General features: G+C 34.9%; 1 protein-coding gene across 4 annotated transcripts in view; it reads right to left on the reverse strand.

The window, feature by feature from the left end:
* The window catches only part of SLC16A7 (solute carrier family 16 member 7), a 490,902-nt gene that overhangs the window by 233,948 nt on the left and 240,992 nt on the right, over positions 1-15,962 (reverse strand). For 2 of the 4 annotated variants that reach the window (XM_078336209.1, XM_078336210.1), the window contains one exon: positions 13,588-14,763. The exons of the other annotated variants lie outside the window; for them this stretch is intronic. In XM_078336209.1, the coding sequence (XP_078192335.1) occupies positions 14,726-14,763 (38 nt within the window). In that variant the 3' untranslated portion in view covers positions 13,588-14,725. Of the gene's footprint in view, positions 1-13,587; positions 14,764-15,962 lie in introns of those variants that run through there. 4 annotated transcript variants of the gene reach the window in all.

Genomic DNA, 15,962 nt, shown 5'->3' on the forward strand with positions numbered 1-15,962 from the left:
TACAAATATAAATACAACATATATAAATACATATATTTGTTTTCAGATGGGAGTTCTCACACTGCAAAACTATTGGTCATTGTATATGTATATCGTTGTATATGTCATATACAACATATATAAATATATATATTTGTTTTCAGATGGGAGTTCTCACACTGCAAAACATATATAAATACAAAAACATACATACAAATACATATATGTTGTATTTATATATGTGTACATATACATATATGTATTTATGTATGGAATATAATCCATTTTATATGTATAAGTATACATATATACATGCATATATGTATGTATATTTGCATATTTAAAATGGAATACTATTCAGCCTCAAAAATGAGATTCTGCCATTTGCCACAACATTGATGGATTTAGAATACACTGTACTAAATAAAATAAGCCAGACACAGAAAAAAAATTGCATGATTTACTTATATGTGGAATCTAGAAATAAAAGGGATAAATATACAGAAATAGAAAATAAAATGGGTTATCAGGGACAGACTAAGGGCAAGAAATGGGAGATGTTGATCAAAAGATACAAAGTAGCAAACATGAATGAGCCAAAAGATGTACCACATAAGAACTATAGTTAATAATAGTATATTGTATTCAGGATTGTTAATAAATGAATACAGCTTCTACTGCCACAGAGGGAATAAAATGGGTAACTATTTGAGATGATAGATATGTTAATTTGTGAACCACAGTAACTATTTTCCTATATAGTTGTTTCTATATATCCACAGGGGATTGGTTCCAGGACATTTTGTGAATAGCAAAATTTACAGATAGATTACTCAAGGTCCTATATATAAAATGGCATAGTGTTTGCATATAACCTGCACGTGTTCTTCCATATACTTTAAATCATCTCTAGATTATTATAATACCTCATACAATATAAATGCAATGTATAACATTGATACTGTATTTTATTTGTATTTTTATTGTTGTGTTGCTTTTTTAATTTTTATTTTCAAATATTTTTAATCCACAGTTGGTAAAATCTGCAGATGCAGAACCCACAAACACCAAAGACCAACTGTATGTATATATCTTATAACATCATGCTCTATACTTTAAATATCTGTTTTTGTTTTGTTTAAAACATTTTAAAGAACAAAAATAAATAAACAAAATATAAGTCACTTGGGCTAGTCTAGGCTCTTTGCTTTTTCTTAAATTTAGTTCATGTCCTTTGCAGGGACATGGATGAAACTGGAAACCATCATTCTCGGCAAACTGATACAAGAACAGAAAACCAAACACTGAATGTTGTTACTAAGTGGGTGTTGAACAATGAGAACAAATGGATACAGGGAGGGGAGTATCACACGTCAGGGCCTGGGGGTTGGGGGGCTATAGCAGGAGGTTGGAAAGTATAGCAGGGGATGGGAGGATTGGTGAGGATAGCATTAGGAGAAATACCTAATGTAGATGACTGGATGAAGATCCGGCAAACCACCACCATGGCACATGTATACCTGTGTAACAAACTTGCATGATCTGTACATGTGCCCCAGAACTTAAAGTGTAATAAATAAATTTCTTTAAAATTACCTGTTAAAAATTAACATGGAGAAGTTGAATTTTTAAGTTAAAAAGAAATATAATGAGAAACCAAAACCTATTTTTTGGTATTTTTCAGACACCAATTTTTTTTTTTTTAATTTTAAATACAAAATTTAAAAGCCATTGTTTAGCTTAAGCACATTTTGGAAGATTTCTGTTTTAGATGAGACATATTAATTTTTTCTACATATCAGTTTTTATTTAAATTAACAAAATATTATGACTTCCTAATAGCCTAAAAATATCAAGATATCTGATTTTTATTTTTATAAACACCAAGTGCTTATCTGAGCATCGGTTTTGCGGGCACATTAGATTTTTTCCAAGATACTTAAGGTCTTTCTATGTTCTAAAAATCAATAATCAATTGATATGAAATACATGAGACATTTTGTTGAAACTTCATTGTTCTTACCAGAGTATCATCTTTACTACCTCTCCAAAGATACACACTCACTTTTGAACTATATCTTCCCATCACCTGCTTTTAGTAGCTTTTAATAATAGAATGTGATAGGAATAATGATGTGTGACCTCCAAGGTCAGATAATAAGAAATCATAGCTTCCATCTGGGTATATGAAAACACTCTCTCTGTGGAAGTCAGCCACCATGTAAGTAGTTTTACTACCTACAATGAGACTACCATGTTGTGAAGAGGTCCAAGCTTATCATGTTGAAGGCTTGGGCCTCTTCACAATATATAAATCAAAAGACAGCTAACTTCCAGTTCTTTCAGCTGTATCAGTTGAGGACCAATCTTGAGAATGAAGACACCGTCGTGAATATCCATCTTAACTTGTTTAGTGTTTTGTTTTATCTTATTTTGTTTTGTCTGTTTTTGAGACTTTGTTGCCCAGGCGGGAGTACAGTGCTGCCATGGATTTTGGCTCACTGCAACCTCTGCCTCCCAGCTTGAAGTGATTCTCCTGCCTCAGCCTCCCAAGTAACTGGATTACAGATGCTTGCCACTACCCTAGCTAATTTTTTTATTTTTAATAGAGGTACAGTTCCACCATACTGGTCAGGCTGGTCTCGAACACCTAACCTCAAGTGATCAGCCCTCCTCAGCCTCCCAAAGTGCTAAGATTACAGGCGTGAGCCACTGCATCCAGCCCCTCATTAGTTTTTTAAGATGACTTGCTGCAGCTACCATCTTACTGCAGCTTTATGAGAGATCTGAGCCCAAGCCACCTACTGTGAGAAATAAAAGTAACTAAGATTTGGGGGGTGATTTCTTACACAGCAATAGATAAACAAATGCTAACTACATTTGTAGTTGTTTGTAATTGTATGAAGTATATCTACGTCACCCTTTAAAATCTGTGTTTGCCATTAAAATCTCTTAACCATTGATAACATTTTCCTCTCATATAATGATCTTCTTAAATTTTTTTCTACTAATGGTGAAAAAACCTCATATTTTGAAAGATAAGATAAATAAAAAGATGCCCAGCTAGGAAATAAATATCCTGTACAAATATCTCACAAAATCGACTTTCTAATCCTTATTTCACACAGTGGTTAACTTTCTTATGACTGGAAGCAAGTCTTTGCATACTTTTTGCAAACCTCATTGTACAGAGTTTGTGTAACTGTAGAAGAGTTTACTGCATTGACGTATTTAATAATGCCAAGAAGCAACAACAAAACTGGGAATTGAAAAAAACTGTAGATTCCACTATGAAAGAAAGATTTTAAAAGAAAATGTTAAGTAGTCTGTTCATTCCAGAATGTTATTATGACCTACTTGATACCCGTGAAGCTTATCTTTTTTATCAGCCATTTCTTCATTTTAAAAAAATGCTAAAAATATGACCTTACATTTATCTCAAATGTTAATGTCACATTTAATTACATAGATAAGAAGTTATATCTGATTCTGTGCTTAATATTAAAATTCTTATCTAAGTAATGGTGATAAGAAAAAATAGCATGTTTTTCTAGAACTGTATTGTGCACGTTTAATTAAGACCAACTCCACTAAATCCTGTCCTCTCTTGCTGATCCCATACCCCTCAGGAAATAGAGGCAAGGTCTGCCTTCTGTGGAGGATGGTTAGTTTGACATTAAAGAGAATGGAGAACTGCATTATGTTCAAATGAACAATCAAGCAAATAAAAATACTGTCCAGAAAAGGGCCAGAGCAAATTACATGCCTACAATTTTTCCTGGGCCTGGTTTGCTAGATTTTTAAGACTCACCTTTCTTTGTCACCATCAATTTCTTGGGAAAATAATAAAAATGTCTAGACTCCAAAATATATACTGTTTTGGTATGAGGATGCAAGTGCAGGCTTGGATTTTAAATAGCATTATCATTTGGACAGGATGAAGTGATGGTGAGTGGACTGGAGGATCATATCTGTCTGTGATGGCTTATAAAACCAAGAAGTATGACCTGTTAGCCTCTCAAACACAAGGGTTGAGTTTCCTTTGAGGCATATGCATTATGGTAAAAAGCATATTAAACATCTTAATATTAAAAATCCCACCTTCCAGCAGTGTCTCTAATAATACTGAGTGCTGGGGAACACTCCTGAAACAAACGTTTTCTCACCTCAGACTAGAGTAGACTATTTGGAATCTCTATGACCACAAAGACAAACCTTATCCCTGTTATTCTCTGCCCAACCTGCTGTGAACATGCCCAGCCTGCTATGGAAAGGTTGTGGTAGTGCCCTTCTTGCCTAGTACTCAGGTCTTAAGTGTGGATGGTGGTGGCATATGTGAAAATGAACAAGGCAAGCAGTCCAACCTGAAAGAGTGTGGTCCTCATTACCAGCCACTACCTAAAATAAAATAACCTGGAATAGTTCTTATTAGGTGGCTGGGCAAGTTTCCTACTATCCCCAACACATAAAAACTTGAGGAGCTACCTTCTCTGAATGGGCTCCATCCTGGCACTGAATGTCCGTATTATGCTCAGTATAGTGGGAGAAATGCCCTTCTATCCATTGTCTTATCCCAATAGGTAACTGCTCTGCACCGTCACAGCTTTCAGAGAGAGGTGCAGAATGCAGGTGGGATCACTAAATTATAATTGAAAAGAGAAATATATGTGGAGGAAGAGCTCTACTGCAAAATTCACATAAATATTAATCAACTTTTGACATGTAGGAAAGTAAAGGAAGTAAATGATCCTTAAAAATCAAAACTAAAACATCAAATTGCATGCAATAGTTTCTCTCATTTTTTTTTAAAGGAAGGAGGGAGGGGTTTGCCTGAAATATGTGTCTGGTGATACATATATTTAAATATATTTGCTGGAATTTCTATTTTTAACCTCTCAGTGTAGGGTAAAGCTGTATATTTTCTCACTCTTTAACAGCTGTTAAATGAATCTGTTCTCAAACACTAAAGATAATAATTTTAGAGTACAGAACAAAAGTGTATCTGTCAGTTACTCTCTGAATATTAATGCATGAAGCTTATTACTAGAATGCTGATTAAAACAGCATATTTTAATAACTACCAAAAGCGTAAAAGTTATGTTCATATGTCTGCTTGTATAAATTTATGTTTATTCAACAGAGAGATTATTTCTATATACACAGAGAAATTAAAATAAAAACTTCTTTCTACAAACACAACTCCCTTAATATTAAATAACTAAATACATAAAAACAGTAGTTTCTTAATTACAGAATTCATAAAAATCGCTGGAAGTATCTGTTTTTAAAATTATAGTTTTGCACCATCTTCACATGTACCCCAGAACTTAAATATAATTTAAAAAAATGAAAAGAAAAACAACTGTAGTTTTGGAGACACCTGAAATTCTGATTTAATCAGTCTTATGAGGAGCTCAGAAATCTGTATTTTAAATAAGCATTCTTGGTATTTTAATACAGGTAACCCATGTGTCATTTTTAGAAAAACATTGATCTAAAATTATATATTTCATTAATTTACTTTTTGCATGCATGTTTGTGTATGTATGTTTGTGTGTGTATATATGTGTCACAGTCAAGTATTTTAAAGTGAATGAAGATGAAAATATGAAAATGTACAGAGGTGTTAACCACAAGAATTGAGAGCTTTGATAAAAGAGGCTCACAAATGTAGAATTCAGCCATTTTTCAATGAATTTCAAGGTGACATAAGATTTTTCTTTTAATAAGAAACCAGAAAGGCCCAAGGAAAGGAAAAATATGCCAGGCAAATACATAGGGCTGAAGTGTATAGGGAAGTTGAAACCCACTGAAAGGAGATCTCACAGAAGCACAGGAGTTGGAGCACATGGCCAGCATAGATGTGAAATTAGCCTTCAAGGGAGAATTACTCTAAGAATACAGTTTTTGAAACTTGAATTTTTTTCAGACTCAGAAGCCACAAATATTATATTTCTTGCTAAATATAATTGTACAGGCAAAATATTGCTACATACCTAAGCAAAACAAAGATATGCTCTCAAAAGAGAAAACAGAAAAAAGAAACTGATCAGAAGTATTAGCCCTAAAAACAAGATCAATTTAAGAAACAAGTTGTTATTGTTTTTTTAATGTAATAGACTTGAAGAATGGGGTAGAGGAATGCTGGAGAGTTTATAAAATCTATAAAGTAAAAAAGTTACAGTAAGCTAAAATTAATTTATTATTGAAGAAAGAAAACTTTTAAGGCCAGGTGCAGAGGCTCATGCCTGTAATCCCAGCATTTGGAGGGTCTATGGTGTGAGGATTGCTTGAGTGCGGGAATTCAAGACCAGCCTTTGCAACATGGAAGACCTCATTTCTACAAAAAAATTAAAAAATTAACCAAGCGTAGTGGGATGCACCTGTGTTCCCAGCTACATGGTAGGCTGAGATGGGAGGATCCCTTGATTCTAGGAGGTTGAGGCTACAGTGAGCCATAATTGTGTCACTGCACGCAGGCTGGGCAACAGCAAGATGCTGTCTCAAAGAATAAAAGTAAATAAAAACAAATACATAAAAATTCATTGAGTGTAGCCTGGATACACAGTGTTTGTAAAGTCTACAGTAGTGTACAGTAATGTACTTGGCCTTCACATTCTCTGACTACTTACTTGCTGACTCACCCAGGGCACTGTTTCTTCTACTTGTGACCTTTCTCACCTATTGAGCCTCAGAATCTTCTCCATTCAGTTAGTGAATACGGAAAGGAGAGTGAAGGATTGTACAGGAAGCTTTTATAGGACAAGCTAAGCAGAGGCATCCACTATTTCTGACCAAAACATTCATCGCATTACCCAAGTTGGATGCTGGAAGAACTGAGAAACATAGTCCTTGGCTGATCATCTTTTTATCGCAGCAGCATCTCTTTGTCATTGAGGGAGAGCACAAACCTTTGGTGTGCAAATAGTTATCTCACCGGCATGGATAGACTTTTCAGGATAGTCAGCCTGAAACCAAGATTTTTGTTTTTCTCTTTCCTGCTTTCTCTATCGGCCCTTTTCTCCAAATACAATAATATCTGGGCAAATGTTTCCTAGTAGTTAAAAATGTGAGTCAGCATAAAATTGTGATCTGTATGAGGTTATATGAATGTTTCGCTTGGAGGATGTTATCATATTGTACCATGCTTAATTGATAACATTTGTTCCCAGAGATTTATTTTTGTTTTCTAAATTTTAGAACTTTGAAAACATAGAATACATCCACTCTGGAAGGTAATGAATTAAATAAACAACCCTGAAGAGCCTATACATGGTATTTCAAGTTCAGGGAAAGACAGCTAAGGATATTCCTAGAATAAGGCCTGTCCAGTTATCTTCAATGTGAGGAAGAAGAAAAAAGAAAGATTTGATGACTTTAACTTTTCTAGGAAAACAGAGTAGAAGGGCTTATCAATTGGGCTTATTTTATTTGGGCTTCATTATTAGCATTTTGATTATCTATTGTAAAAAAAGTACAGGCATTCACGTGGGGTTCTCTACTTTATGGAACTTTAAATTACTTGAAGCAACATGGAATTGATTTAATAATGTGAGGGGATTTCTATTATTCAATACCTATTATAACATGCACATAGAATTAATTGGGATATACATATCATATAACTTTATCTGCCAAACTCCATTGAGCAATATTACTCAGCATAATTTCAAGTGGAAAAATGAAGGGCAAGACAGTGGAGCTAATGGTAACCTTTTGGCCTATCAAGAGTGTGGCCTCAGGGTAAACGTAATATCCTGGCTTTTCCTGTTCTAGTAGCTTTAGGGTGCTTTGAGGAACTGAAATGTCCAACTCACTGGACCCAGGAGCAGCACAGAAGTAGTATTAAAGATTAAACAGATAAATATGCAAACTGGATTTTATATGTACACACACACATTTCTTATATATAAGACAGAGATATAGTTACAAATATATAAACATACATATATTACATATTCTTTTTCAAGTATTGAGTGATGTAGATTCAGAGAATAAAAGTCTGTGTGAACACTGGCAAAATCGGTTGGCCAGCTACGTTTGCGCCTGGCAGTCAGTTGAACCTCTGAAGCAGCATTGTGAGCCGAATGTCTTCAACAGCTGGCACAGGTAATATTACAGAAAAATAATGCATAAGAAATCACTTCGTATGGCTAGGTACAAATCTAGAAGATGAAGTAGAGAAGCAACTTTTTCAGTGGTGGGAAGGAGGGGGTATGCAGACACCAGTAGGGTCTTCTTCCCTCTTTATTAAGCAGCTAAGTTTACTTGTGTATTCTAGAACTTCAACAAAGCAATGATCTCTTAATTTTTAACAAACTCTGTCACAGCAGTAGTATCTGAAGTTGGTGAGAATTCTATAAATTCCAATTTCTGTTTATTACAGTCTTTTTATCCGAGAGACAATATAATATGCTGCTTAAGAGAACTTAAGAGTCAGACACAGACTTTATCCCTGACTCCATCAGGCAGGTAAATTTTGTGACCTATAGGAGTCTACTTCTTTCATGATAAAAGGATGAAACACATCTACCTCACATGGCTGTTCTATTGACTGAATTAACAATGTTACTAACATTGTTCATCATTCCAAGGTGATTCAAGTTGCCAGCCTGTCTGTTACCCCCATCCCCTACCTTTCCAAGCACCGACATATGAGGATACATTGCAAGACAAAAATCATGGAGAATCAACTGATACATTTTTAATGCATGTATTTATGCTGAAATATAAGCACTAAATAATTATTTAATTAAATCATAAAATAGCATAATCATTTTTATGCTGAAAGTGAACAGGAGGTTTGTGGGACAGAGATCAGAGTTACTCTAACTGATAACCCCCACGTTACTTTCCAGTGCTTGGTGCTCCCAGGTGAAAAATGAGTGCCCGAGTCAGGCCTGCACATACAGGGGTCTGTTCTGCAGGAGAAATACCCTGAAATTAAATTCTGCTGTTGATGCAGGTTACATGCTGCCCCTCTTCTCTGGAGAGAGGGAGTAAAACCTTTCATCTCTAGTAATTTGCATTCCATTGCAATGTAAATGAATGGCTGCTGGACTCCAAGTTTCACTTCCCTTTGAAATGTAAACACTAGGGAAATTGCTCTCTGAGGTGTCTAGCTTTTCAACTACCCCTTAACTTCCACGGCTCTTCTTTTAACACAGGTGCAGGCAACATTTTCTCAGACAACCCTGCATAGAAATGTTAAAATATTCACTTGCTGACAATAATAACTTGTTTAAAAAATGGCTACCCATTCACATGATAATCTAAAATTCATCACTTCCACTTTGCCAACATTCCTCTGACTGAAACTGGGCCTAGGAGCACTTTTTATCTTTCTTTACTTGGTTTCAGTGTTGTCCTCCAGGTACCACAAGCTGTAAAATCATGGACTATTTCCTAAAATCAATGTATTCAGTGTCCTCTTTTAGTAAATGACATCATATTCCACCCAGGTGCTCAAACTCGAAATACGGATATTACATTGGTACGAACTTCTTCCTCACTACCAATAAAACATCTATTCCTGTTGGTAGCAATGATACCTCATCATCTCCATCCAAGCCACCAACATCTCTAACGTGATTATGGCAGTAGCATCTCAACTGGCTCATGACTTTTATCCCTCTTCCTGAAACCATTCTGCAATTCAAGTAATCTTAATGTAAGGTAATTTTAGATTTGTCATCCCCCTACTTAAGACATTTCATGGCATCCCATTGCTTTCAGCAGCTTATCTCATTGTCAGGCACAAGTGCAGCTCCTTGAGAGATGGATAAAATTGAGATACCCAACATCTCATCATCTTTCCTGACATTCGTACTCCAGTCTTTGTTGACTTAGGTCTGTGCCACCTTGGCCCTAACATAAATTTCAGCCTCTTATTTAGATTTGGTACCTAAATTTCCCTCCCAGTAACCAGCGAGAGGCAATACAACATGATAAATAAGAGCAGAAGTTCTAGAAACAGACATCCTGAATTTAAATTTGTCTCTCTGCTTTCCACAAGTATGACTTTGTAAAAATTTATTTAAGCTTACTGTGTCACAGTTTCCTCATCTGTAAATGAAGATAACGATAGACCTTAGTCATAGGTTTGCCATGATGAGTAAGTAAATTAGTGCATGCAAAGCATTCAGAATATGTTTTGGCACATACTCAATATTAAATAACTGTCAGCTATTTTGTTTATTACCATATCTTACAAAGAGACATCTTTTGCTTGGAATGTGATGCTGGTCTTATGTCTGGGGCTATGAAATTGGCCTGAAGCCAGGAGTAATTCACAGCTTGAGGTTTCTGAGATCAGCTAGGTGGTGGAGCAGCCAGAAACTGACTTTGCCCAGCAGACCTTGGCACTGAAGGCTCAGTTTGTGGATACCAGATTAGCATCTGTGGCATGGGGGCCTGCCCAGTGCTGCATTTTATTGCAGTGGGATCAGTGTTGGGATACAACACAAAGTTTATTTCTTATTTCACCACATGGAAGGTATGTACCTTCCCACTGTGCTGTGTGTGTTTCAAGGAAGGGTGAGAGGGATGATGTAAAACTGTCCCTTCCTACAATCTTAAGTGCATGTTTTCTTATTTCTATGCTACACCCAGATTCTGTAACCCCTCACCTTGTTTCTTTAGTGCCTGTAAAGTTATTTTTGTGTGTGGATAGCTGTTTGGATTGATGTTCCTCTAAGGGAATGAGCACTGGAAAGTCCTATTGCACTATCTCGTTGACATCCCCACTCTACTATTTAAAATATTTAGATATAAGACAGTATGTAGGTGTCCATTTGTACTCTCGATCTGGGACCTGCAAATGTTAGCTCCTCTTGTTCTTAAGCATGAGCCCCACAACACTTAACTCTTAGGAGCAGTAGGGAGACTTGCTTTCCACCCCCAATAACTTTTTAAAGTTTTTTAAGTTTTGTTTTGCATATTTATTTCAAACAAGAACATTTTTGTGCTTACTAGGATTCCTGGTAATAGCTTTTAAGTAATAAGCTATTTTACAACATATTTATGCAATGAAGACTTGAAACTGAAACATGGGCTATAAAGCTCTGTGTATTTTGTTATCCATACCATTTACCAACCTGTAGTTGCATAACCTGGTTTTTACCACACAGGTCATACTGTACATTGCTCAGTTCCTTTGACAGGGCATGCTCTGGCCCACCTCAGGGCTTTTGACTATGCTGTCATTTTTATTTAAAGCGCCACTCCCTCCTTTGTTTATCTTAGCTAAATCCACCCATCCTTAAGATCTTTGCTTAAATATAATCCTCTTAAAGAAATCCTCTGTGGGTAAGTTAAGACTTGTTCTTGTTTCCTTCTCCCTTGTTCCTTATATTCCCATTAAACTTAACCCCACAATTAATTGCTGTCTGCTCCTTCCACTATATGAGTAAATCCACATCTGTATGTGTATCCATTTATTTCTAGTTCCTAGAGCAATGCTTGCCACATAAGAAGCCTTCAATAAATATGTGTTGACAGACCTGCTAGTAATTCAATGTTTTGCAAATTTATATAACAATGACCATATCTCTATAGTAATATGTGAAAGGCTGGTGTGCAGAACCCTGTATCAAGAATTATATGCTTCAACTCTTAAATTTTTTTGTTAAGTCATTCCATGCAAGCAACAAGTTATTATCTGATAATTTTAAACTCATGAAGCCCGGCAGTGAGTTTGTTTCACAATATTATCTTCACTTCAAGACAGTTTTGACTTTCCCATCTCAAGTGTTTCAATACCATGTGTTTGTGCATTTAAAAAAAAAAAATTGTTATTCAAAGACACACTGTGGGACTGGAGACCAAATCTGTCCTTTCTATATTATCTTTCACTGACTTTAGCTTCATGTACTATTTCATGTACATGAATAGTACATGAAGGAATAATTTCCTTCAAATGTGTGATCCATTTTGCATAATCTTCATACTGAGTTAAAATAAAATCATGTTTCCAAGGAGTTTAATAGGTGGCTAAAATATAATTGGCTAAATTTGCTGGCATCAACATTCCAAAAATGTCTGCCCCATCTGTGGGGAATGAAGCTTGTGAGTGCATGAGTTCCTAGGTGGCCTACCTTTTTTTGCAAAGCACTGACATCATACATCCACTTGTGCATTAAGGAGAAAGGGCTTAACTGTATGTTAACATGGTTAAAACTTGTAGTTCAAGAACGCCAAATTCATCTTAAATTATGTGCCTGCCCAGAATGCTTAGTTGAACGAGATTCTGAGAATTCTCTGAAATATAAAGTGAAGTACAACTACATACAGACATTGTTCCTATATATGTGTGTGTGTATGTATATATAAAATATATATGTACACATATATTTAATATGTTATATATATTACATATTTGTGGAATCCCATAAACTAGGAACTATTATTATACAAGAAAACTGAGTGAAGATGTTGCATTCTTTGCCAAGGTACACAAATCATTTCAACCAAGGCAAATTTTATCTCAAATATAAGATTATGACAATAATGATGATGCTTTTCCCTAATCCTGTGGGCTCTCAAGGTCTACATTATTTGCATAGCACTAATTTTAACCCAGATAGCCTAATACCAGAGCCCATGTGCTTAAATACTAATCTATACTTTGCCTTTGGCTAAGCTAGGAAAAGTGTTGTGATCAATTAGCAAAATCTCCTCTCAGCATGGGAGGGAGAGCGTTGGTGCTCACATCAGACCAGACATGGTTGCGCCTGCACTAGTCTTTTAACACTACAATTGCGCCCTTACCTTTGAACTATCTTTAGGCAACAAGAACAATAATCTTCATTAAGGCGTGATAAATAGAGAGAAAGCAGCTTAGAAGTAAAGAGTTTTTCTTTTAACTTTTAAAAACGACTGTATAGCAAATATTAGCTAGTTGTTTTCATAAATATTCTGCATTCATCCTAAATGACTATTGTTATTACTATTTTAAAAATAAAAAACAAACTGACCGAGAGTACAGGTGACTTGCAAAATTGTATATCCAGTACTATAGAAGGCCAGATCTTCATATTCTAAATTCATTGCTCTTTCCAATACACACTGTCTGCTTAATGTTATTAAGTTTATATCTGAATACATGGAAAATTTGAGATTTTAAGTCAGAAGAATATGCTTGTCAAAAATATAAATTCAGTAAAATAAATAGCTCCATACTTTCTAAAGAGTGTACCATCTTAATCATTTAATATCTAAGCCTGAATCTGATAGAAAGCCCTTTAACTCATTTTCAGTCATTAAACACACACTAATTGTAAGCCTTGTGTATGCCAGACACCAGCAGGATTCTAGAGATTAATTAATTTCAAAGATACTAGAATGCTGACACAGAGTTAATAGTCTATCAGGTCATCCATTCAAAAAGATTTCTGCACTCCTACTATGCATCAGACAGTATAAAGATAAAACGATAAAAAAGACAAATGTGATTCTTGTCCTCTGGATTCCATTCAAGTAAACTAACTTTTAAAGTAGTTAACAAACTGTAATTCCCATGAAACAATTTGGCTGGGAATTTTTTTTAATGATACGTGGAGGGTGCTGAGAAAGAGAAAGCTTATCTTTTAAGAGTCAAGTAAAGGATGATTTCTACGATAAGACAACACTTACTTTAATCCAGGATAAATACAAAAAGCTAACCATGGAAACAGCATTCCAGGAAAAGGGAACATAGCATCATTTGCTTGCTGTGTGTTAGACTGTATAGTAAAGAATTTGACCTTGATCAAAGAGAGGTCTGGCCTTGTCCCAGACTCCTTACAGGCAATCTCCAGATCCTTGGAAGTTCTTCTCTGATGAGTGTCTTTGTTATTTATGATGAAACCCTCGTGCCACACCTGATAGTTTATAGTAATGAGACTCAAGGTGGGTCCTTGGGGACCACATGATAATAGCCTGAACTCCAGAAAGAGGGTGCAGAGAGCAGGAGACTGATTCAAACCATGTGGAAAATTAATCAATCAATTATGCATACATAATGAAAATCCAATAAAAATTCTGGACAATGAAGCTCAGGCAAACTTCACTTGTTGGTAGTCCTTCATGTGTATTGTCACACATTGGTGTCAAGAAGGTAGCATCCTGATGACAATGGAGGCTTTTTTTGGAACCTTCTAACTAAGGTTCTAAGACTCTGTGCCTATTAGTTTGGCTAGTTCTAATTTGTATTATTTCCCTGAAATAAACTAAACTGTGAGTATAATAGCTTTCAGTGGGTCCTGTGAGTCCATCTATTAAATTATCAAAACTAATTTTGATATAGGGAATCCTATTCAAATTGCAGTCAGAGTCACCAGTGAGAGTGATCTCTTGTGAACTCTTTCCTCTAATTTTGTAGTTCTACTCTAACTCCTTGTAGTTCCTGTCAGTTGCCTTAGGCAGACTTGGAAATTCTGGGGATTCTGTTGCCAAACCAAGATACTACAGCAAAAGAGAAAGAATGTGGGCAAAATTTAGCTGAGGTTCTTTCAATAGCAAAATGTTCACCAGGAAGAAGCATAGAAGAAAAACAACGGAGTCTTAAAAAGTGTCTTAAAAAGAGTCTTAGCAGTCTCATAAAGTCTTAAAAAGACTCTTATTACACACTCTAATATAAAGAATTATGCATGTGGGAATTATAAATGTAAATACAGTTTGAAGTGATTAGTTATGACTTATGACAGGTGGTATAGCTTTTCTTTCATATGCTCGCAGTTTGAATTCTTCAGATTCTTCAGTGAATTGTTCATTTCTCAATTCTAATTTGTTCATTCTGGGTGGAGCCTGATGAAAAGATTAGAGAGAAGGGGAAAGAAGAAGTATGAAATCAGAAGGAAAAGAGATCCTGATTTTGTGGTCTATCTTCATATAATCAGACCTTTCACAGTGACAAGGAAGAATAAGAACAAGAGAAAAATCTAGCCTGTCATTCATATGTAAGAAAAAAAGTCTATGACCAAGTTACACACTTAGATATTGTAACTTGAATGAGTGTTATTTCTATAATTTACTTTAATATACTTTGAGTTTGACAATGCCGTATATTTGTACATAAGTTAACTTGTATCTATTTTCTAGGTACTTGCTAACATTTTTAAGTATTCTTATCAGGAATCTACACAACAATTGAGGTTAAATTAGCATTTTAAAACAATCATAATCACCTTTCTACTTCCAAAAGCAACTATGGGCAAATTTCAAATACCAATATTTAAATGTATACTAGAAAGTTTACTAATTAGTACAAATGATTCTAGAAAAAAAATTTAATTTTTAAAGTGAGTCATGTTCAAGATAAATGGCTGGAAATATGATACAGATGAGCCTAATCTTTCATAAATGGGTTATAACAATCTAATGAACACAGAAGCTTAATATCTTCAGGGTAACTTTTTAAATATTTTTAGTTAAGTATTCGGTTGCAAAGTTTAGCAAGCCCTACAGTCAAGATATTATTGTATCATAGGTTTGTATTGAAATCTTTATACAAAATGTCTGAGGTCTATGATTAACAACAGTTTGTACTATTATAAGTATATGAATATAAATATGTATGTAAATAAACATGCAAATAATCATATATACAAATACACATACATATATGCACAGGTATATACATATCTAAGTATATGTATATACACACTTGTAATTATCTATATATGTGCCTATACATACACAAATATATCTCTGTGTGTGAAGATACATGCATATGTATATATGCAGTAATAAGAGGCTTGTACATGACAAAATCCATTCTGGGAACACTTGCCTTAAAACTATCAGGTGACTTAATCTGGAGGAAAAAAAAACAAAAGTTTCTGTCACCTGTATTTGTAAGGGCTCATTACTGCTTATCAAAAATAACCCAAGTAGCCAAATGGAATTAAGTTGTCTTGCAACCATGTTATCTTCATCATTTCTAAGTCATTTGATATTATTAATGAATTCCCACTGGCTGAATAACAAAGAATAAAACTAAAAAT

Source organism: Callithrix jacchus, chromosome 9 (genome assembly GCF_049354715.1).
Source record: "Callithrix jacchus isolate 240 chromosome 9, calJac240_pri, whole genome shotgun sequence".
Taxonomy (NCBI): Eukaryota; Metazoa; Chordata; class Mammalia; order Primates; family Cebidae; genus Callithrix; species Callithrix jacchus.